This window comes from Rhamphochromis longiceps, linkage group LG4 (genome assembly GCF_057381845.1).
Source record: "Rhamphochromis longiceps isolate RC_006_pf linkage group LG4, R_longiceps_female_GT1.1, whole genome shotgun sequence".
In the NCBI taxonomy this organism is placed as follows: domain Eukaryota; kingdom Metazoa; phylum Chordata; class Actinopteri; order Cichliformes; family Cichlidae; genus Rhamphochromis; species Rhamphochromis longiceps.
The window spans coordinates 17,983,604-18,006,746 of NC_140560.1; the positions used below are offsets into that span (position 1 = coordinate 17,983,604).

The window sequence follows — 23,143 nt, forward strand, 5'->3', positions numbered from 1 at the left end:
TGGAGTAGCTAAGTCTTTCATATTAGGCTATCATGACATTGTGCTATATTCTTGCACTAATGTGTTAGCTAGCTATCCATCCATCCATCCATCCGCTTCCGCTTATCCTTTTCAGGGTCGCTGGAGCCTATCCCAGCTGTCATAGGGCGAAAGGCGGGGTACACCCTGGACAGGTCGCCAGTCTGTCGCAGAGCTAACACACAGGGACAGACAACCATTCACACTCACATTCACTCGCACATTCACACCTAGTGGCAATTTGGATTATCCAATTAACCTATCCCCACAAGCTGCATGTCTTTGGACGGTGGGAGGAAGCCGGAGTACCCGGAGAGAACCCACGCAAACACGGGGAGAACATGCAAACTCCACACAGAAAGACCCCGGCCTGATGTTGGAATTGAACTCAGGACCTTCTTGCTGTGAGGCAACAGTGCTAACCACCGTGCTGCCGTGTTAGCTAGCTAGAATGGCATAAACAGATTTAAAAAAAACAACAACAACAGAACAAATGTGAATAAATAGAACTGAAAAGAATCGACAAACTAATGATACCTTTGTGCAAAAAGTATTTTCATCAAGATGGATGAAGATAGATTCACTCTTACCTTTCCAAGATGACTGTGGAGCAAACCATGTGCTTTCCTGCCTCTTGTTTAGAATCTCACGTGATCTTGTGATATCGCGAGTCTTTAAGGCAGCTAACCACTCTTGTTAGATTTTATCATGTCATATCAACAAGAATTTAAGAGGTGCTAGTTGGTGAATTTCATGTAGATCTTATATGATTTTATTACGTTCACCTTAGAAACATAAATTCATTGTGTTCAAATTACATGTTAGAGTCTTGTAAATGCAATAAACCACCAAATTTCACTTTGAGTGTATAAGAGTCACTAAGAATTAAAAATCCAGTGAAGCGGTGCAGGAGGGAAACCCGGCGGCGTCCTCGCCTTCCTCTCCGCGTTCTGCGCCCCGGTGCGCTAAAGAAAGGAAGGCAGCGGTAGTCACTATTCTTTTAGGCAGCTATAATTCATTAAAGGGGACAAGTCAAAAGACTTACCCCGGGTGGGCAGAGCTCTTAACTCTGCCCGCCGCTTCTTTGTAACCGCCAATCGGCACCGGCCCGCCTCGCCGCCTCTAATTCCCTGCAGACACGTAATCTGGCCTCCTGTTGCTGCAGCAGTCGGACCGCTCGCTCCGTGTTGCTGGCACTGTATCCTCCTCTCCTGAACGCCAAGCTCCACCAGCCCTCCGGGCTTGCAGGCGCCGCCGCCTGACACCACTCACGCCTGCCCGTCTCTCAAGCCTCTTTCTCCATGGTCTGCCAGGCCCTCTTATTGGCCTCTGTGACCTCCCAGGTGTGATCAGGTTTATAATCAGGTAGGGGCGGAGTCTTTCCAGGACAAGTCACCAAATAAATACCATAAAAAACATGCAGTAAAACTCATAAAAATAAACCAGTGTACAATATTAAAATATTGAAAAGGTAAAACACAGCAAAACATGCATAGTAAAAAACCCTAGATAACTTGTCCCTTTCCACCCCGTGACACGTGACACACACCTTGACTTTGGGAACAGATTGATGTGATTGCTGTGATTGATGCGATATTTGGCCACATTGCTATAACGACACCACTCGATTACTTCACACGCATGCTACCAATAATCCATAAATTGCTGCTTAAGGAACTAAGGACAATACATTTAAATGCAAGTTCTTTTTTCTAATGTGTTGTACAACTATCAAATTCATTTTTTTATGTTACATAGTAATATGGTCCTTACCGATTGTGAAACTAAATTAATTCGTTTCATAGATCTAATCCATACTGCTCCTTTAAGGCAGCAAACTCGCTATATTCTATTCATTATACCAATTAATAACACCAGTGGTAAACAAAAACACTACTTTAAAACAACTCAGTGCAAATAGGCATGCATGTTCATTTGCTTTCAACTCACAACAACAACTCAACTTCCAAACCAAAACACCAACACAAAGGAGTGTGAGTTTAGACAGCACCAGTTAGCTAATCACATAGAACTGTAATCTTTGACATTTGTTTACCAAGTGAACAGCTTTAACATTTAAGCAGCTGTAACTGTTAGTGCAAACACTGTGTATTTATAAGGAAAGAGCTTCAAGTCTCCAGATCTACTAGCTAACAAAAGACACATTACGCTTTCACCTGCTTCTCTGCTTCAACAGCAACAATGTTCCTCTTACGTCAGAGGCACAGCTACAGCAAGTGTAGAGCCAAGCAGCCTCACCAGCGTAACCAGTGTTGCTCTTTTAGCTTTGAATGTTTTAACTTAAATGCATTAACAACTTGTGTAATAATTCTAACAAAAGGTTTCTAACTTTTATCTGTTTGTAACCCTGGGCTACACAACATCCATAAACAACATGTATCCATTCAATATCAATCCAACCAACAAACCTGCATTAACCCAACTATCCATAAAGCCAGCAACCATCCAGCCAACATGCATCAACCCAAAACTCCAACCAGACAGCATGCATCATAGTAAGACTAGGTGGACTGCTGTGGATTCATTTGAATCTTACTCTGCACAGCTGCAGAACACTGTTGATGTAGCTCTCGTCCTTTTCGACCTTATTCCTGAAAAGGCTGGTTTGTTTCTTGTCAGCAGGGTCGATGTCCTTGGGCCACCCCCCTCCACTTGGTTTACTCCACAGCTTCTTGTCTTGTGAAGTTTTGTGTTCACCTGAAAACAACAAGTAGCACCTGAGATTCACACAGACAGGCAATTCACACAGTGCACTGTTAATCAGGAGGTAGAGCAGGTCACTAATCAGAAGGTTGGTGGTTCAGTCCTTGGCTGCATCCCTTGGGCAAGATACTGAACCCTGAATTGCTTTCTGATGCATTCATCAGAGTGTGATAAAAAACACAGAAAAGTTGCTTTTATGAATGGGTGAATGAGGCATGTTCTGTATATAAGAACCACTCTCTTTACTCTGTATGTAATTTCAACCCTTTTGGCAATCCAGTTCAAGCTGTGTGTAGGTGATCAGTTACTGCAGGAGCGTCACACTCATTTTAGCTCATGGACTGCTTCTAGCTTGATTTATCCTAGCCCAATACTAATAAGATAATAATAATAATGAATACTGTATTGATCCCCGAGGGAAAATCCCTCTCTGCATTTAACCCATTCACTCAGAGAAGGAGTGGGAAGACACTGGGCACCCAAAGAGCAGTGCGTAGAGACAGCACCTTGCTCAGGGGTACCTCGGGGGAGCCGTTCAGTGGATTCGAACCCCCAACCTTCCAATCATAGGGCCACCACTGTACCTACTGAGCTATCCCTGCCCATAACTCTAGAGCATTCACATTTCTCTGTGTAAAGGCAGCTGATCTGTACGGAGCCCCTCTGATGACATGGTACAAAAAATAAATAAATTGTGGCCACGAAATACCATTTCAAGGCCACGAAATAGGTATAACGTGCCCACGAAACACTTGATGATATATATATATATATATATATCATCCCAGGGCACATTCACTAGAGCCTGCGTCAGCCATAGTACGGAGTCCTTGCTGTTGGTGATGTCCTTAAGGTGAGTGTATTATATTTTATATTTATTTCATATTGTTATCCCGCAATTCGGCAGTTATTTATTCAGACCTATATTGTTACTATGTTCTAAATTGTATCTGCTGACGTTTCAAATGTTGTATCCTCATGTTGCTACTACACGTTGTTTTGTTGTGCTAATATGTAGCCGTAAACTCATTTTTAACTGTAGGACGTTTCAAAGTAGAGCAAGGCTGAAGGCTACTAATAAACGAGGTATGTTCAACATAAAACCTTAGTTCTCTGTGTCACGAAGTTGTCTCTCTTTTACCCTGGCCACATCACCATACTAGCTGGTGCAACTAATCTGGTCTGGACAATAATAACAGTTTTAGACGGAAAGCATCTTAAAATTGCCTCTTTTTTTCGCTGAACATCTCCTTTGAAAGTAGCATCATGTGAGTCACACTTGTCAAGGTAATGCATGCTAAATGAGCCGTAGCTTTCAATGCATCACCGGATGAAGCCTTGCAGTTACAGTAGCTCACTGCAGGTATCACGTTGCCAAGGGAACTAATAAAGCATACAGTGATCAGAATGATTTTGTATTGATGCAGGTTGCCATTGCTAATACTGAACTACTTAAACTCCAAGTAGACAATCGCTCCATTCCTCATTACCATAGATAATATCTAAGTAATAAAACAATCATTATCAAATTCTGATTTGCCATATATAAAGTGATTTTATAGGTAGGCTATCATGTAAAAATCTGCTACATAAAATTTATAACCGAGTGTAAAAATACTAATTTCATTTTCATGTGGTTTGGAGGTCAGCTATGGATACTCGGCTGCGAGAATTTTTAACAGAGCGTAAAGTTGAAGAAGATGTGATCAAGAAACTTGAAGATGAGAATGTAAGCCACTGCAGCTGTTGCTGTGTGCGTGTGTCTGTGTGTTTGTTTTTGAACGGAGAGCCGCAATCCACAATTTACTATGCACATTCTAAAATAAATTATTGAATTTCATATTTTGGTTTAATCAATGACATTAATTAATGACATGATATGTTTAAAGAGTAATTTAAAAAGTAATTTTTGTTCATCTTATGTTGGACAAATGTGTACCACATTACCAAAAGTATCTGTTATCAAAAGTAGATAGCAAAAAACAACTCTAAAATATGCAGTTGTATGTATTCATTGTTTTTTTAATATTGACACTTTTATTAATTTGTTATTTATATTTTTCAGATTGATGAAACTCTCATTCCCTTAATGACAGACAGTGACCTGGCAAAGTACATCCCCAAAGTTGGCGATAGAGTCTCCACTGTGGCCTTCTGCAGACAAGCAACACGTCACCATCCAGGAAAGAATCTATACTCTCAAGGCTACGACAAAGACTGACAGGAGCTGAGGGAATGCCTCCTAAAAAGAAATTGTCTCAGTGGGCAGAAAATACAAATGCAAAACGAACAGTGAGACGAATTGAGGTTGGCTGGATGGATTTTGATGAGGAGAAGGGTGGGTTCAAACAGGTGACGTGTGTAAGTGGTGGTGGAACAATAATGGATTGGATTTATATAGTGCTTTTCAAGGCACCCAAAGTGCTTTACAATGCCACTATTCATTCACTCTCACATTCACACACACTGGTGGAGGCAGCTACAGTTGTAGCCACAGCTGCCCTGGGGCAGACTGACAGAAGCGAGGCTGCCATATCGCGCCATCGGCCCCTCTGGCCAACACCAGTAGGCAGTAGGGTAAAGTGTCTTGCCCAAGGACACAACGACCAGGACAGAGAGCCCAGGGATCGAACCGGCGACCTTCTGGTATCCCAGATACGCTTCCCAACCCCCTGAGCCATGGTCGCCCCAACAAGGCATTTATCTGTAGATAAAAATGAAACAGTGTCAAATATCAAACTTATGGCTGAAAATCAGTTTTTCCCCAATGGCACCTCAAAAAAAACCAAAAGTCTTTCACACTATTCAACTCATATTGAGAGCTCACAGATGCATGTGGATGCTTCCAGTACAGTTGATGAGTTGTATAAGCAAAGTAAGGTCAAAATTCTGCGACTTTATCTGTGTACCAGAAAGAAAACACAACAGCAGCCTCAAGACGTAGAGGCCGATCATGCAATAACCCAGCCCTCTGTGGTAGATCTCACTGACAATGAACCTAATCAGGCCGCTGATGATCTGTTGGTGGAAAACGTGAATTCAGAACCATCAAACTTTGTAATTAATGATGGAGCTTCCATAAGTGGATATTTGGAACTGAATGACACATTACCATGGGATGGTCTGCCAAATGTAGGTGAAAGTGAAGATTCTGATGCAGTTGTTATTATTAGTGGGGATAACAGGGTGGATATTAGTGTGGTTGAACTAAACCCTGAAACACTGTTTACAGAAAAAGAGTCTGATCCACCTCATCACACATTGTCTCTCTCACCGGGGCTGACAGGAGAGGCCAATATTCCTGACCAAGCACCCCCTGAACCACGATCTTGTCCCGTAATACTAACTGTTAGAAGAGGTCATTGTCTTACTGATTTGATCAGTGCCTTTGAGGACTCAAACATTATTTCATCTGAGGTCAATATCACAGATAGGACACAAAGTACTTATTCAGGCCCCAATGTTTGTAATCAAGTGCTGGCGTCCCGTTGTGGGTTCTGTAGCTGGTTTACTCCCACCAGAAGGACTGCATCATTTCATTGCAGAAAAAAAACCAACTGTAAAAACAGTGAAGGAGCTTCTAATCTTTCCAGAGGAGATGACAGCTGCCCAGTCAACAGTTTCTCGTTACCTGAAAAGGTACATTGGAGAAATTGATATCTTCAGCTTTTCCTGCGGTTCTGTACAGGATCCAATCTGTTCGATAAAGCCATACTAATTGAGTTCATAGAAACTACAGATTTCCTCTGCAGACCACAATCCCACACATGTGGATGTGTGCTAAAGCTGCCCCTTGGTTATCACAGCTAACCAGACTTTCGCAGTGAATTTAACAGCATTCTCGCAAGCTCTATGTGGGTGATGGATGTGGTGTAGGTCAGTGTTACCCAACCATGGTCCTCAAGGCACTCTGCCCTACACGTTTTAGGTTTTCCACCCTAACAGTTCATAGAAACACGGGTGTAGTTAACAGTAACATGAAGGAATGAATGTGAATGTTCAATAGACTGGGCCGTTAAGTTCTCTTAACGGTGTAGCCCGTTGTGCCTTTTTCATGTGCAGCCTTTTTTTTCATCTGGTCAGTAAGTGCTTTCTTAGTTTCTCCCGCTAATTAAAATAGTAAGCTAAAGGGAATGTTCAGGTTATTTGAAGTGGAGTTGCCTGTAGTAGACAGCACTTAGCACTCTGACTTTGCAGAAGCAGCAGTTAGATATTGGGGACAAAATAAGGCAACAAATTGCTTGGGGAATGAGACCACAAAACAACACCAGTTGAAAATACATATACATATTTAAATGATTTTAATTTTCAGTGCTTCACCTGGCAGGAATCCGTACACTAAACATAGAAGTGCATCTGTTCCTGCTGCACACATTGTTACTGTGTTTTTGGCTAGTGCCAAAATAAATGACTAATTTTAACATTCTAATACTTTTTTACTACAGGAAGAGTAACAAATATTTCCAATATAGCATACAGTAACAGTTCTACAAACTGGAAGATTGCTGAGTGCTGTCTACTGTATATACAAACATAAGTACAACACCATTACAAATACCATATTCCAACTGATTAAGCATGTTCTATATTAAAGTATTTCAGATGTTTGCAGAAATCTTAATAGAAACAAGAATGTGAACCTTTATGTTCCTAATGGGTTTAGAAGAAAAGTTGTCAATTACAGAGATTGGTTACATTGTGAAGAGGTTTGTATAACCTCTTCACAATGTAACTGTTATTTTAGCCTGTTATTATATGCAAAATACAACCTGTTTTTGAGTATGGTGTATTTTGAAAGACACCAGTAAACCATTCTCATTTGTACAAAACATTGTCCTCTCTGTTACATTCTATACATCTTTAAACATGAACATGTCTAATGACACCGCTGAAAGTTATTTAATTACTCATTCTATAATGTCATACACGTGCTGTGATTTTTAAGAAAAGAAGCCGTTCTTTATCAAACATGGGATTGCTTTAATCTATTCCACAATAACAAAAATATAGGCTCAAGAAACATTTGGAGCATTGGTGACACAACTATGATTCTACACTTTAGCCTACTTGGTCTTCTTGTCTAATTGATCACAACATTAGCTATATTGCCAGTCTATGTGGTTGTTATCCAAGGTGCTCTTGTTTTTGTTAGAAATGAACACATTTTTGCTACCAAAAACTATTATGAACAACTTTTGATGCTTTAACAGTTTGATAAGTTTAACTCAATCCCAAAAGGATTTATTTTTTTCTAACCTGTATCATATTTTAGTTTAATACTCCACGCTTTGTAGCTACTGTGAGATTATTCTGTTATCATATGTTATCTTATATCTGTAGTTAAAGTAGTTGAATTATGTTAACAGCTGTAGAACATATATGTATCCCTTAGTCTAGATTGTGTGCAAAGTATGTAGCTTAGTTTCCCTTATATTTTTAGGTTAAAAGAATGTGACCATTTTTGGATTTGTTAGACAGGTGTGGATTACCCTGTACCCTTGATCTGCTGTGAATGTGTTACACTGTTTCTTGACATTTCATACTGCTGAATCATGAAGAGAATGTTGTGTGCAGAGGACCTTGTGCCGATAATAGAAGAGACAGACCACATTCCATACCCCCACCTTTACAGAGAGCAGAAAGACAGGGAGCCGAGGTCATAACTTAGGCGCCGTAACAGAGAAAGAATGTGAATGTTTAGGCTTTTACGACTAGGTGGGGGCCACTAGAGGCTATAAGAAGCGGAGTAGCCCGTCACCATTTTGAGATTTGCTGTGACCCTCTTCATGCATGTCTCCCCATCATGATGGCTTATGCTCATAAAGTGTTGGATTGTATGGAAATAAAAGATTGTTGATTGAGCATTTATACACCGAGTATTGTCCTTCCTTCAGCCCAAAGATTCAAAGAATTGGGAGATTTTAACACTACCAAGAGCAAGCAACACTTCATGATGAGTTAATTTACTGACATGGATAAAATGAAAATTATGTTATACAGTCTTTTCTGATAATTTTGATACAAAGACAAGATAAGTACACACTGGAGAAAAATAATTACTTAATAATAAGTACATTAAGCTGTAGGAATACGTACTGAAGTACAAAATGTACTACATTTGTATGTTTGTGTCCATTTAAGTAGCCTCAAATAACTGTGAACGAACTGTATCCCTGAGATGAAAATATAAATCAAGGGCCTGGGACATGGTAGATGGGAATTCCAAGCTTGATTCCTCCATTATTATTGTGCACAAATCAAACACTTGCACATCACATGGGACTGAACTAACAAAAGTGCAGCTATTTTTACACAAGGTCAAATCTTCTGTCAGTGGAACGAGACAGTCTTCTGCACCCCAAAGGTGAGGGGCCATGTACATGACATCAGGTATCCCACAGGGCACGTTGTTATTCTTTGAGGGCCTTATACGGTGAGCATTCCAAACACTCCGGATGTCATTCAATACCTCCTGATGAAGAAACAAGAATTAGGTCAGAGCTGTAATACAAGGCATTTTTAAAATGGTCGACAATAAGTGTGGTGCATCCTTAAATGAATTGAAAAGCAGCAATGTTTGGATGCAGTTTAATGAAAACCAAAGGAAGAGGGAGTGATTGCAAAAAAAGAAAAGAAAGAACCACACCAGGCAAACCACTGAGTTGTGGGATCTGGGCTTTATACTAATACTAATACTAATCTTGGTCCGGATGCGCAAAGCTTTTCAACTTTATGCGCATAATACAGGTGACAAAATCAATATTTTTCAATCCCATGAGGGGATCCAATATCATCTGAGTCCTGAATGTACCAATGATAGAGCGCTGAAGAGTTACTGATGCGTGAAGCCTCTGACTGCTTTTGACAGACTGGCAGTGACAGATCGGTAGCTGCAGCATAACTGCTGATGCAGAATGAGCGCAGACAAGGATAATGTCCTCCGATCAGAAAAAAACAACATTTAAGTCGTGCTGACTTCTGATCAGTTCAATTGGCAAAGTGTTCCCTGATTTAAAAACTTTGGCTGGGTCGATGCTTCAGCCTCCATTACGCACATACAGAGCGCAGTTGACCTACTTCAACAACGTTAGGAATACATTGCATTTACCGTTCGGTAAAGGTAATGTCGTTTTAACTACGGTATGTAAACGATTATTTTGTTACCCTTACTGCTAAAACAGCGTAATTTAATGTAATTAATTACCACCACTGGTTATCATAATATGGGTCATTTACCTGAATGATTGACATGAAGCAGAACTGTGACAGAGCTTTGTCAATGAAATCCCCAAAGAAGAATCCTTCGTCCTTCAGTTCTCCTAGAAGCTTGATCCATGACTCGACTCCTTCTTTTCTCATCACTGCCCACCAGCTCTCAATTCTCTGGTTTGCCGTACTTGCTCCTGTGACATAGCTTCTGTCTCCTGCTCTATCATCCCCGTCATTTCTCTGTAAATAACGCTGGAGGTCTCTGACCAACACGTTCTCAGTGCCCATGTCAGTTCGTACGAGCCTGGGGAAACCCCCACGACTCTCCACTGCTTCCACAAAGTAACCTCCGATAACCTTTGGGTCACTGTTAGTGTGTGCGGCCCGCAGCCAAATGATGTTGCGTGAGAAACCGTCGATGCATCCATTAATACATATCCCATATGGCTTTAGTTTGTCATAAGAGTCTATGTGCCACACAAAGTTAGGCCCCTGAGCAAAATATTGCCTCCTTCTGAGACGTGTGGTCTGGCGAACCTGGGAACCTAATGGGTCCAGTAAAGAGATGAGGATCCTGACGTCTTCTTTCCTGATCGCAGTGCCGTGTTGTTTGCACTTTGTAAACATCCACCGATAACCGTGATCCTTCCCAGGCCCTTGCAGTTGGTTCACAATAAAATCTATCCCGGCGTCCAGGTCGTACTTACGTCTGTAAAGCGACTTGGCTCTCAATATCCGGTTTAAATGTCTCTCCGTAATGATGGTTCCTTGCATTGCCAGGCTTTTCAAAATGCGTTTGTAGCTCATTCCCAGCCTAAAATAAAACTCAATCAGACTGTCTCTGTCCATGGTGTATAGGTTTAGCTTCTTTTAGCTTGGGGTAGGCCTCAGTTTATGTTTTAAATTAAAACGCTTGAAGACAAAGTGAACTCTGGACAAGCGTGCGGCCTACCTGAAGCCCAGGTGGGCTTGTTGATAATCACATTTTCACACTCATCTCGGGGCACATCCGTGGTGTTCTGGTGCCAGCCTGTCCCCTCTGTTTTTGTGGGGGTTTTCCCCACATACGAAAATGGCCGCTTCTGCCTGGAGGGAGTTTTTTATTTTTGCTTTGCAGCTGCACAGGATCTGTATAGAAGTTTTAAACACTTCTATTTTGGGCAAATTTATAATATTTTAGACGACAGAACATAAAACACTGTTTGCTTGCGTGCTTGTGTTTGTGTGTAAAAAGTGAGATGTTCAGAGGTCTTGCTTCATGGTATCGAACAGCCCACACAAAACAGGTTCTTTATGATTTAATTTAAGTGCTGATGTAAACCACAATGTTCAGCAAACATCTATCAGGTCATTGGACTGTATTTTTTTAAAGCTTAAGTATGCGCACATGGGATATATTAAAAACTGACAAGCCGTTTGAACACATGATGTGAAATCACTTAATCAACCTGCTGGATTTGCCAAAAGTTAAAATATTTATACTACTTTGGCACATTGCTCTTAACTTATTAAGGTGGCTATTAGTGAGGGTCATGATAATCAATTCAATTGAGCAGAAGTGACGTTCTTACTTCGATTCGTCCAAATTCATGTGAGTTCCAGTCTGTTCAGCCTGTTTCTGTGTAGCACCAAGCAGTAGACCTAAACCTGGATGTGCTTCTGGGTTCTGCCTCTAATGAAAACGGATGAGTGTAAAATGCAACCATTGTTTGTAGTTTGCTGCCACCTACTGAGTGAAAAAAGAACTGAAGTTGTAAAAAGTCACTATTCCTAATGATAGGCTTCGTTTTGTTTCAGTTTCAGTTCACTATACAGCTCATCAAACTGTTTTCCCTTTACGTTTTGATATAATAGCTTTTTAGTACTACTGAGACACATACTGCCTTTTTCTTCCGTTAGAGTAATATTTTCTTGAGCTGTGTAACTGGATTTGTTCAAACATAGAGGTAGTTTGGATTCACTGACACAGGAGCCATACGCCCTTTCTGCAGTTTCTATGCTTCCTTAGCTCGTTTATGTCGCCATTGTTAATCCTGTCCTGTGCAAAGAAAAGCCCAAGCTACACTTGTCTGACTGACAGAAGGTTCAAGAGAAGGACATTTGCTCTCAACTCTTTCCCTGTTGAAATGTTATTCCAAGCAAGTGAGTTTCCTACAGGGTATGGAGGGTTAGTATGTGTTAATGATTTCAGTGTCATGCAGGGGAAAGTAGCATTCAGTGGAAGCTTCTCGGTGATTGTTTTAAATCCAAATATGACCCTTATTTGTGGCGCATGTTAGCATACAGTCAGCTCAGGAGTTAGTATCAGTCATGTGGTTGTCACGAGGTTGCGCACAGCATCACCGGCAAGAGGGCTTGGTTTGAGAGGTTTTTGGCATCTGTGATGTGATTTACAACCATCCACCCATGTACTGTAAGAAGCTGCACTCACAACCGTGGGCATCAGCAAGTTGGTGAAATTTAAACAAAACAAAACAGCATTACATCTGAAACTCTTATTGTACCCAAAATACAAATTTTAGTGATTACATGTGGCTTCATTAATTATGTTCAAAAGGATGAATACATAACGCAAGTAATAACTTTATAATCAGTCAGTGAATGAAGGAGCTCAAGAGTGCAAATATAGTTGCAATAAAGTGACAAATATGCCCTTTTATGTCAAACAAAGACCGAAATAAGTGGCATCAGTGTGAGGATTAAAATGAGCGATCCAACCTCACACTGCAGATATCAGGGCAACGCACAGTGGGGGGGCGGGGGAGGGGGGTTGCAGTCTGCGCGCACAAGAGGGCTAACAACGCTGTGAGTGACAGAATCCACCCAAACTGAGGAACAGCTTCTTCCCCAGAGCTGAAGCCTGCACTGTTTGCACTATAATATAATATAATATAATATGTTGCTATTTAATGTTTTTTGTTCGTGTTGCAGCTGCTCTGTGAGCCAAGCTTTCGTTGTCTAAATTCAATGGAAATATATCTCTGCACCACACGATGGCGATAGATTCTCACAGTCTGTGCTCTGCTTCCGCCACCAGTCATCTTTAAATCTTTTTTTTTATTCAATGAAACCTTTAACTCGCAGCATTACTTTAAAAAAATCATATTTAAATACAAAAAAAAAAAAATAAATACATGAACGACAGTAGTAGAAAATTGATAAAATAACACCAAATAAATATATTTACAAATGATAGCAACATCAATGGAATAAAAGTATGAACACCAGCAGAAGGAGAAAGAGGCCTGTATCTACATTATTACTCTGGCAGCTCTCAGGCTCCATACAGACAGGACACGTTGCAGCGTAATTGCAGACAGGTGCGTGGGCCTGAGCTCCGCCCAGGCAGAATGACGAGTGGAAGAAAGCAGCAACACAATAAACATATGTAACCTTGCGGAGCCGGCCGGGCAGACATCGAGACCGTGACAGAGTGCAAAACTTTTATACTTGACAACACACACAAAAACCCCCACACACAACAAAAATCTGAATTTTTGTGATTTGGATTTTTATTTAAAGGTGAAACCTTTTTTCTTTTCTTTTTTTTGCCAGATTAGACATTTTGATTAATTTCATTGAAGTATACTTTAGTTTTTTTGTTTTACTTTGATGCTATAATAGATGTTTTTAAAATTTAGTAATATTTAATACTATATTGCATCATGGCAAAACAACAGTCTCCTCAAGCTGCTTTATACTGTAAGGTGAAAACACTACAGAAAAAGCCAGAAAACCCCAACAATCCAAAGATCCCCTTTGAGCAAGCACTGGGCGACAGTGGGGAGGAAAAACTCCCTTTAGGAAGAAACCTCCGGCAGAACCAGGCTCAAGAAGGGGCGGCCATCTGCTGCGACCGGTTGGGGGTGATGGAAAGAGAATAGAGGGAGACAAGATGAAGTATACTTCTAATGGCCTATTCCAATTGGTGGTAATACATCATAAGAATTGAGGAAAGGTGGTGTTGATGGAGACTCTGGGGAAGGCCTTCGTCTGCCAGGGTGTTTTGGAGCCACTTGAATAAATTTAGTTTGCACTGGAGGTGGACGAGGTTTAATCTGTGGAAAGATCTGAGACGGAGTCGGAGTCTCCCCATAACATCTCCCCATCACGCCTCTATGGACCAACGGTGCGAGCTTTTGTCCTTTCTGTTTTTCTAATTTAAGCTGGAGTTGAACGTCTTTCACTCTAGATTTTAGATGACCCATCTCTTTTTCTTCATTGCCAGCCTTTCTGATCATCTGGTTCACTGGTCCAATGAGCTCCTGTTTTTGTTTGAATAAAGCGTATTCGGAAGACTTTACCATATCATTGTACTGCTTTTTAAATGATTCCAGCTCCCGTGTTTTATCTAGTAAAGCTGCATCTAGATCCTTGCATCTGGTACGTAGACAGTTCAGCTGTTTTTCAAGAAACTCGGTCGTTCCAACAAAGGGGATGCCTTCCACACCGTCTGTCACGGCTGCCGAGGCGAGCCGTGTGGAGTTGGAAAAAGGACCCAAGAGCAAGCAGTGTATGAAAAGATTAGTGTTTATTTACAAGGTGTCAGTGGCAGGAACAGAAAACGAATAATGAGACAAACTAACGGAAACCTAAACTGGGAAAACTAAAGAGCAACTAGAAATCCACAGGACACGGGGAGAAAGGCAGAGAGACGCAGACTGACGGAGGATACAGAGACGCAGAGAGACACAGATGAATGCAGAAAAGCGCAGACTTACATGGAGTAATACAGACGAACCGGCAACAGGCAGGAGAACACACAGGGCTTAAATACACACACCAGTAATCAGGGGATAAGAGACAGGAGGGCAACACAGCTGGGAGAAATCAGAGCTGACGGGACAGGGGAAATGTAAACTGAACACACTCACATCAGACATGAACCTTCAGAATAAAACAGGAAATTAACAGACAGAGAACCAGACAGGACACTGAACTTGACAGGCAGACTCATGAGCAGACACAAAAACACCATGGACAGACAGAGGGAACACAGAGAAGTGGGAGCAGGCAGGCAAAGAACAGAAACCTAACAAATGGCAAAATAACAACAGAATACACACTCGGAATGAACAAAAGCATAAGGAAACACAAAACACTGAGTCCTCAGACTCAGGACCATGACACCGTCTACGTATTTCTTTTTCAAGTTGTGGAATATATCCCCAAATTCCACCTTTTCTTTTTCTCTCAAGTGACCTGCATGTGGAAATGCCTTTTCAAAGGACAAAACGCACTGGTACAATTCCTCTTGGAAGTGGCGCTTTTTCTTTTCCAGGCAATTCGTTTTTTGTGTGAATATTTCTGTTTGCTTTTTTGTGGCGCGCAGTTGCTCTTCCAGTGAGATCTTTTCAGCCAGTGCCTTCGTTTTCTTTTCAAAGGCCAGAGCCCTAATATTTCTCTGACATTTTTGTTTCATCTCCATTTGCTGGGCCGTTTTTTCGTTGATGGTCTTCCCCATTTGAGCTTTCTCATCTGTTAAATCTTTCACCGTTTTGCCTATTAATTTGTTTTGGTCCTGCAGCTTTGCATTATGCGTCAAAATGCCCTCGATCCACGCGTGTGATCATTAAAATCATCGTTTGACTTAACCCGGCCGGACCAGTGTTGTTATTGTGGTTTTTCCTCTTGTCTCCATCCCCAATTTTTGAACTCGTAACAGTGCTGTCGTCTAAAATATTATAAATTTGCCTAAAATAGAAGTGTTTAAAACTTCTATACAGATCCTGTGCAGCTGCAAAGCAAAAATAAAAAACTCCCTCCAGGCAGAAGCGGCCATTTTCGTATGTGGGGAAGACCCCCACAAAAACAGAGGGGACAGGCTGGCACCAGAACACCACGGATGTGCCCCGAGATGAGTGTGAAAATGTGATTATCAACAAGCCCACCTGGGCTTCAGGTAGGCCGCACGCTTGTCCAGAGTTCACTTTGTCTTCAAGCGTTTTAATTTAAAACATAAACTGAGGCCTACCCCAAGCTAAAAGAAGCTAAACCTATACACCATGGACAGAGACAGTCTGATTGAGTTTTATTTTAGGCTGGGAATGAGCTACAAACGCATTTTGAAAAGCCTGGCAATGCAAGGAACCATCATTACGGAGAGACATTTAAACCGGATATTGAGAGCCAAGTCGCTTTACAGACGTAAGTACGACCTGGACGCCGGGATAGATTTTATTGTGAACCAACTGCAAGGGCCTGGGAAGGATCACGGTTATCGGTGGATGTTTACAAAGTGCAAACAACACGGCACTGCGATCAGGAAAGAAGACGTCAGGATCCTCATCTCTTTACTGGACCCATTAGGTTCCCAGGTTCGCCAGACCACACGTCTCAGAAGGAGGCAATATTTTGCTCAGGGGCCTAACTTTGTGTGGCACATAGACTCTTATGACAAACTAAAGCCATATGGGATATGTATTAATGGATGCATCGACGGTTTCTCACGCAACATCATTTGGCTGCGGGCCGCACACACTAACAGTGACCCAAAGGTTATCGGAGCTTACTTTGTGGAAGCAGTGGAGAGTCGTGGGGGTTTCCCCAGGCTCGTACGAACTGACATGGGCACTGAGAACGTGTTGGTCAGAGACCTCCAGCGTTATTTACAGAGAAATGACGGGGATGATAGAGCAGGAGACAGAAGCTATGTCACAGGAGCAAGTACGGCAAACCAGAGAATTGAGAGCTGGTGGGCAGTGATGAGAAAAGAAGGAGTCGAGTCATGGATCAAGCTTCTAGGAGAATTGAAGGACGAAGGATTCTTCTTTGGGGATTTCATTGACAAAGCTCTGTCACAGTTCTGCTTCATGTCAATCATTCAGGTAAATGACCCATATTATGATAACCAGTGGTGGTAATTAATTACATTAAATTACGCTGTTTTAGCAGTAAGGGTAACAAAATAATCGTTTACATACCGTAGTTAAAACGACATTACCTTTACCGAACGGTAAATGCAATGTATTCCTAACGTTGTTGAAGTAGGTCAACTGCACTCTGTATGTGCGTAATGGAGGCTGAAGCATCGACCCAGCCAAAGTTTTTAAATCAGGGAACACTTTGCCAATTGAACTGATCAGAAGTCAGCACGACTTAAATGTTGTTTTTTTCTGATCGGAGGACATTATCCTTGTCTGCGCTCATTCTGCATCAGCAGTTATGCTGCAGCTACCGATCTGTCACTGCCAGTCTGTCAAAAGCAGTCAGAGGCTTCACGCATCAGTAACTCTTCAGCGCTCTATCATTGGTACATTCAGGACTCAGATGATATTGGATCCCCTCATGGGATTGAAAAATATTGATTTTGTCACCTGTATTATGCGCATAAAGTTGAAAAGCTTTGCGCATCCGGACCAAGATTAGTATTAGTATTAGTATAAAGCCCAGATCCCACAACTCAGTGGTTTGCCTGGTGTGGTTCTTTCTTTTCTTTTTTTGCAATCACTCCCTCTTCCTTTGGTTTTCATTAAACTGCATCCAAACATTGCTGCTTTTCAATTCATTTAAGGATGCACCACACTTATTGTCGACCATTTTAAAAATGCCTTGTATTACAGCTCTGACCTAATTCTTGTTTCTTCATCAGGAGGTATTGAATGACATCCGGAGTGTTTGGAATGCTCACCGTATAAGGCCCTCAAAGAATAACAACGTGCCCTGTGGGATACCTGATGTCATGTACATGGCCCCTCACCTTTGGGGTGCAGAAGACTGTCTCGTTCCACTGACAGAAGATTTGACCTTGTGTAAAAATAGCTGCACTTTTGTTAGTTCAGTCCCATGTGATGTGCAAGTGTTTGATTTGTGCACAATAATAATGGAGGAATCAAGCTTGGAATTCCCATCTACCATGTCCCAGGCCCTTGATTTATATTTTCATCTCAGGGATACAGTTCGTTCACAGTTATTTGAGGCTACTTAAATGGACACAAACATACAAATGTAGTACATTTTGTACTTCAGTACGTATTCCTACAGCTTAATGTACTTATTATTAAGTAATTATTTTTCTCCAGTGTGTACTTATCTTGTCTTTGTATCAAAATTATCAGAAAAGACTGTATAACATAATTTTCATTTTATCCATGTCAGTAAATTAACTCATCATGAAGTGTTGCTTGCTCTTGGTAGTGTTAAAATCTCCCAATTCTTTGAATCTTTGGGCTGAAGGAAGGACAATACTCGGTGTATAAATGCTCAATCAACAATCTTTTATTTCCATACAATCCAACACTTTATGAGCATAAGCCATCATGATGGGGAGACATGCATGAAGAGGGTCACAGCAAATCTCAAAATGGTGACGGGCTACTCCGCTTCTTATAGCCTCTAGTGGCCCCCACCTAGTCGTAAAAGCCTAAACATTCACATTCTTTCTCTGTTACGGCGCCTAAGTTATGACCTCGGCTCCCTGTCTTTCTGCTCTCTGTAAAGGTGGGGGTATGGAATGTGGTCTGTCTCTTCTATTATCGGCACAAGGTCCTCTGCACACAACATTCTCTTCATGATTCAGCAGTATGAAATGTCAAGAAACAGTGTAACACATTCACAGCAGATCAAGGGTACAGGGTAATCCACACCTGTCTAACAAATCCAAAAATGGTCACATTCTTTTAACCTAAAAATATAAGGGAAACTAAGCTACATACTTTGCACACAATCTAGACTAAGGGATACATATATGTTCTACAGCTGTTAACATAATTCAACTACTTTAACTACAGATATAAGATAACATATGATAACAGAATAATCTCACAGTAGCTACAAAGCGTGGAGTATTAAACTAAAATATGATACAGGTTAGAAAAAAATAAATCCTTTTGGGATTGAGTTAAACTTATCAAACTGTTAAAGCATCAAAAGTTGTTCATAATAGTTTTTGGTAGCAAAAATGTGTTCATTTCTAACAAAAACAAGAGCACCTTGGATAACAACCACATAGACTGGCAATATAGCTAATGTTGTGATCAATTAGACAAGAAGACCAAGTAGGCTAAAGTGTAGAATCATAGTTGTGTCACCAATGCTCCAAATGTTTCTTGAGCCTATATTTTTGTTATTGTGGAATAGATTAAAGCAATCCCATGTTTGATAAAGAACGGCTTCTTTTCTTAAAAATCACAGCACGTGTATGACATTATAGAATGAGTAATTAAATAACTTTCAGCGGTGTCATTAGACATGTTCATGTTTAAAGATGTATAGAATGTAACAGAGAGGACAATGTTTTGTACAAATGAGAATGGTTTACTGGTGTCTTTCAAAATACACCATACTCAAAAACAGGTTGTATTTTGCATATAATAACAGGCTAAAATAACAGTTACATTGTGAAGAGGTTATACAAACCTCTTCACAATGTAACCAATCTCTGTAATTGACAACTTTTCTTCTAAACCCATTAGGAACATAAAGGTTCACATTCTTGTTTCTATTAAGATTTCTGCAAACATCTGAAATACTTTAATATAGAACATGCTTAATCAGTTGGAATATGGTATTTGTAATGGTGTTGTACTTATGTTTGTATATACAGTAGACAGCACTCAGCAATCTTCCAGTTTGTAGAACTGTTACTGTATGCTATATTGGAAATATTTGTTACTCTTCCTGTAGTAAAAAAGTATTAGAATGTTAAAATTAGTCATTTATTTTGGCACTAGCCAAAAACACAGTAACAATGTGTGCAGCAGGAACAGATGCACTTCTATGTTTAGTGTACGGATTCCTGCCAGGTGAAGCACTGAAAATTAAAATCATTTAAATATGTATATGTATTTTCAACTGGTGTTGTTTTGTGGTCTCATTCCCCAAGCAATTTGTTGCCTTATTTTGTCCCCAATATCTAACTGCTGCTTCTGCAAAGTCAGAGTGCTAAGTGCTGTCTACTACAGGCAACTCCACTTCAAATAACCTGAACATTCCCTTTAGCTTACTATTTTAATTAGCGGGAGAAACTAAGAAAGCACTTACTGACCAGATGAAAAAAAAGGCTGCACATGAAAAAGGCACAACGGGCTACACCGTTAAGAGAACTTAACGGCCCAGTCTATTGAACATTCACATTCATTCCTTCATGTTACTGTTAACTACACCCGTGTTTCTATGAACTGTTAGGGTGGAAAACCTAAAACGTGTAGGGCAGAGTGCCTTGAGGACCATGGTTGGGTAACACTGACCTACACCACATCCATCACCCACATAGAGCTTGCGAGAATGCTGTTAAATTCACTGCGAAAGTCTGGTTAGCTGTGATAACCAAGGGGCAGCTTTAGCACACATCCACATGTGTGGGATTGTGGTCTGCGGAGGAAATCTGTAGTTTCTATGAACTCAATTAGTATGGCTTTATCGAACAGATTGGATCCTGTACAGAACCGCAGGAAAAGCTGAAGATATCAATTTCTCCAATGTACCTTTTCAGGTAACGAGAAACTGTTGACTGGGCAGCTGTCATCTCCTCTGGAAAGATTAGAAGCTCCTTCACTGTTTTTACAGTTGGTTTTTTTTCTGCAATGAAATGATGCAGTCCTTCTGGTGGGAGTAAACCAGCTACAGAACCCACAACGGGACGCCAGCACTTGATTACAAACATTGGGGCCTGAATAAGTACTTTGTGTCCTATCTGTGATATTGACCTCAGATGAAATAATGTTTGAGTCCTCAAAGGCACTGATCAAATCAGTAAGACAATGACCTCTTCTAACAGTTAGTATTACGGGACAAGATCGTGGTTCAGGGGGTGCTTGGTCAGGAATATTGGCCTCTCCTGTCAGCCCCGGTGAGAGAGACAATGTGTGATGAGGTGGATCAGACTCTTTTTCTGTAAACAGTGTTTCAGGGTTTAGTTCAACCACACTAATATCCACCCTGTTATCCCCACTAATAATAACAACTGCATCAGAATCTTCACTTTCACCTACATTTGGCAGACCATCCCATGGTAATGTGTCATTCAGTTCCAAATATCCACTTATGGAAGCTCCATCATTAATTACAAAGTTTGATGGTTCTGAATTCACGTTTTCCACCAACAGATCATCAGCGGCCTGATTAGGTTCATTGTCAGTGAGATCTACCACAGAGGGCTGGGTTATTGCATGATCGGCCTCTACGTCTTGAGGCTGCTGTTGTGTTTTCTTTCTGGTACACAGATAAAGTCGCAGAATTTTGACCTTACTTTGCTTATACAACTCATCAACTGTACTGGAAGCATCCACATGCATCTGTGAGCTCTCAATATGAGTTGAATAGTGTGAAAGACTTTTGGTTTTTTTTGAGGTGCCATTGGGGAAAAACTGATTTTCAGCCATAAGTTTGATATTTGACACTGTTTCATTTTTATCTACAGATAAATGCCTTGTTGGGGCGACCATGGCTCAGGGGGTTGGGAAGCGTATCTGGGATACCAGAAGGTCGCCGGTTCGATCCCTGGGCTCTCTGTCCTGGTCGTTGTGTCCTTGGGCAAGACACTTTACCCTACTGCCTACTGGTGTTGGCCAGAGGGGCCGATGGCGCGATATGGCAGCCTCGCTTCTGTCAGTCTGCCCCAGGGCAGCTGTGGCTACAACTGTAGCTGCCTCCACCAGTGTGTGTGAATGTGAGAGTGAATGAATAGTGGCATTGTAAAGCACTTTGGGTGCCTTGAAAAGCGCTATATAAATCCAATCCATTATTGTTCCACCACCACTTACACACGTCACCTGTTTGAACCCACCCTTCTCCTCATCAAAATCCATCCAGCCAACCTCAATTCGTCTCACTGTTCGTTTTGCATTTGTATTTTCTGCCCACTGAGACAATTTCTTTTTAGGAGGCATTCCCTCAGCTCCTGTCAGTCTTTGTCGTAGCCTTGAGAGTATAGATTCTTTCCTGGATGGTGACGTGTTGCTTGTCTGCAGAAGGCCACAGTGGAGACTCTATCGCCAACTTTGGGGATGTACTTTGCCAGGTCACTGTCTGTCATTAAGGGAATGAGAGTTTCATCAATCTGAAAAATATAAATAACAAATTAATAAAAGTGTCAATATTAAAAAAACAATGAATACATACAACTGCATATTTTAGAGTTGTTTTTTGCTATCTACTTTTGATAACAGATACTTTTGGTAATGTGGTACACATTTGTCCAACATAAGATGAACAAAAATTACTTTTTAAATTACTCTTTAAACATATCATGTCATTAATTAATGTCATTGATTAAACCAAAATATGAAATTCAATAATTTATTTTAGAATGTGCATAGTAAATTGTGGATTGCGGCTCTCCGTTCAAAAACAAACACACAGACACACGCACACAGCAACAGCTGCAGTGGCTTACATTCTCATCTTCAAGTTTCTTGATCACATCTTCTTCAACTTTACGCTCTGTTAAAAATTCTCGCAGCCGAGTATCCATAGCTGACCTCCAAACCACATGAAAATGAAATTAGTATTTTTACACTCGGTTATAAATTTTATGTAGCAGATTTTTACATGATAGCCTACCTATAAAATCACTTTATATATGGCAAATCAGAATTTGATAATGATTGTTTTATTACTTAGATATTATCTATGGTAATGAGGAATGGAGCGATTGTCTACTTGGAGTTTAAGTAGTTCAGTATTAGCAATGGCAACCTGCATCAATACAAAATCATTCTGATCACTGTATGCTTTATTAGTTCCCTTGGCAACGTGATACCTGCAGTGAGCTACTGTAACTGCAAGGCTTCATCCGGTGATGCATTGAAAGCTACGGCTCATTTAGCATGCATTACCTTGACAAGTGTGACTCACATGATGCTACTTTCAAAGGAGATGTTCAGCGAAAAAAAGAGGCAATTTTAAGATGCTTTCCGTCTAAAACTGTTATTATTGTCCAGACCAGATTAGTTGCACCAGCTAGTATGGTGATGTGGCCAGGGTAAAAGAGAGACAACTTCGTGACACAGAGAACTAAGGTTTTATGTTGAACATACCTCGTTTATTAGTAGCCTTCAGCCTTGCTCTACTTTGAAACGTCCTACAGTTAAAAATGAGTTTACGGCTACATATTAGCACAACAAAACAACGTGTAGTAGCAACATGAGGATACAACATTTGAAACGTCAGCAGATACAATTTAGAACATAGTAACAATATAGGTCTGAATAAATAACTGCCGAATTGCGGGATAACAATATGAAATAAATAT

General features: G+C 40.8%; 2 protein-coding genes and 1 long non-coding RNA gene across 3 annotated transcripts in view; 2 read left to right on the forward strand and 1 right to left on the reverse strand.

The window, feature by feature from the left end:
- The window catches only part of LOC146671371 (uncharacterized), a 394,396-nt gene that overhangs the window by 167,191 nt on the left and 204,062 nt on the right, over nt 1-23,143 (forward strand). The gene's annotated exons all lie outside the window — the stretch shown is intronic.
- LOC146671378 (uncharacterized) lies at nt 8,879-10,725 on the reverse strand. Its single transcript, XM_085405006.1, has 2 exons — nt 9,979-10,725; nt 8,879-9,214 (listed from the first exon to the last, which is right to left on the reverse strand). The coding sequence occupies exons 1-2, from the start codon at nt 10,723-10,725 to the stop codon at nt 8,879-8,881; spliced, it is 1,083 nt and encodes a 360-aa protein (XP_085261132.1).
- LOC146671379 (uncharacterized) lies at nt 16,032-17,878 on the forward strand. The gene is made up of 2 exons (XM_085405007.1): nt 16,032-16,778; nt 17,543-17,878. The coding sequence occupies exons 1-2, from the start codon at nt 16,032-16,034 to the stop codon at nt 17,876-17,878; spliced, it is 1,083 nt and encodes a 360-aa protein (XP_085261133.1).

What these genes read in the sequence shown, in the direction of transcription:
- LOC146671378 (XM_085405006.1), bottom strand. Translation starts at nt 10,725, where the DNA reads ATGCAAGGAACCATCATTACGGAGAGACATTTAAACCGGATATTGAGA. An exon ending in GCTTCATGTCAATCATTCAG is followed by an intron (nt 9,215 to 9,978) that starts GTAAATGACCCA and finishes TTTCTTCATCAG; the next exon opens with GAGGTATTGAATGACATCCG.
- LOC146671379 (XM_085405007.1), top strand. Translation starts at nt 16,032, where the DNA reads ATGCAAGGAACCATCATTACGGAGAGACATTTAAACCGGATATTGAGA. An exon ending in GCTTCATGTCAATCATTCAG is followed by an intron (nt 16,779 to 17,542) that starts GTAAATGACCCA and finishes TTTCTTCATCAG; the next exon opens with GAGGTATTGAATGACATCCG.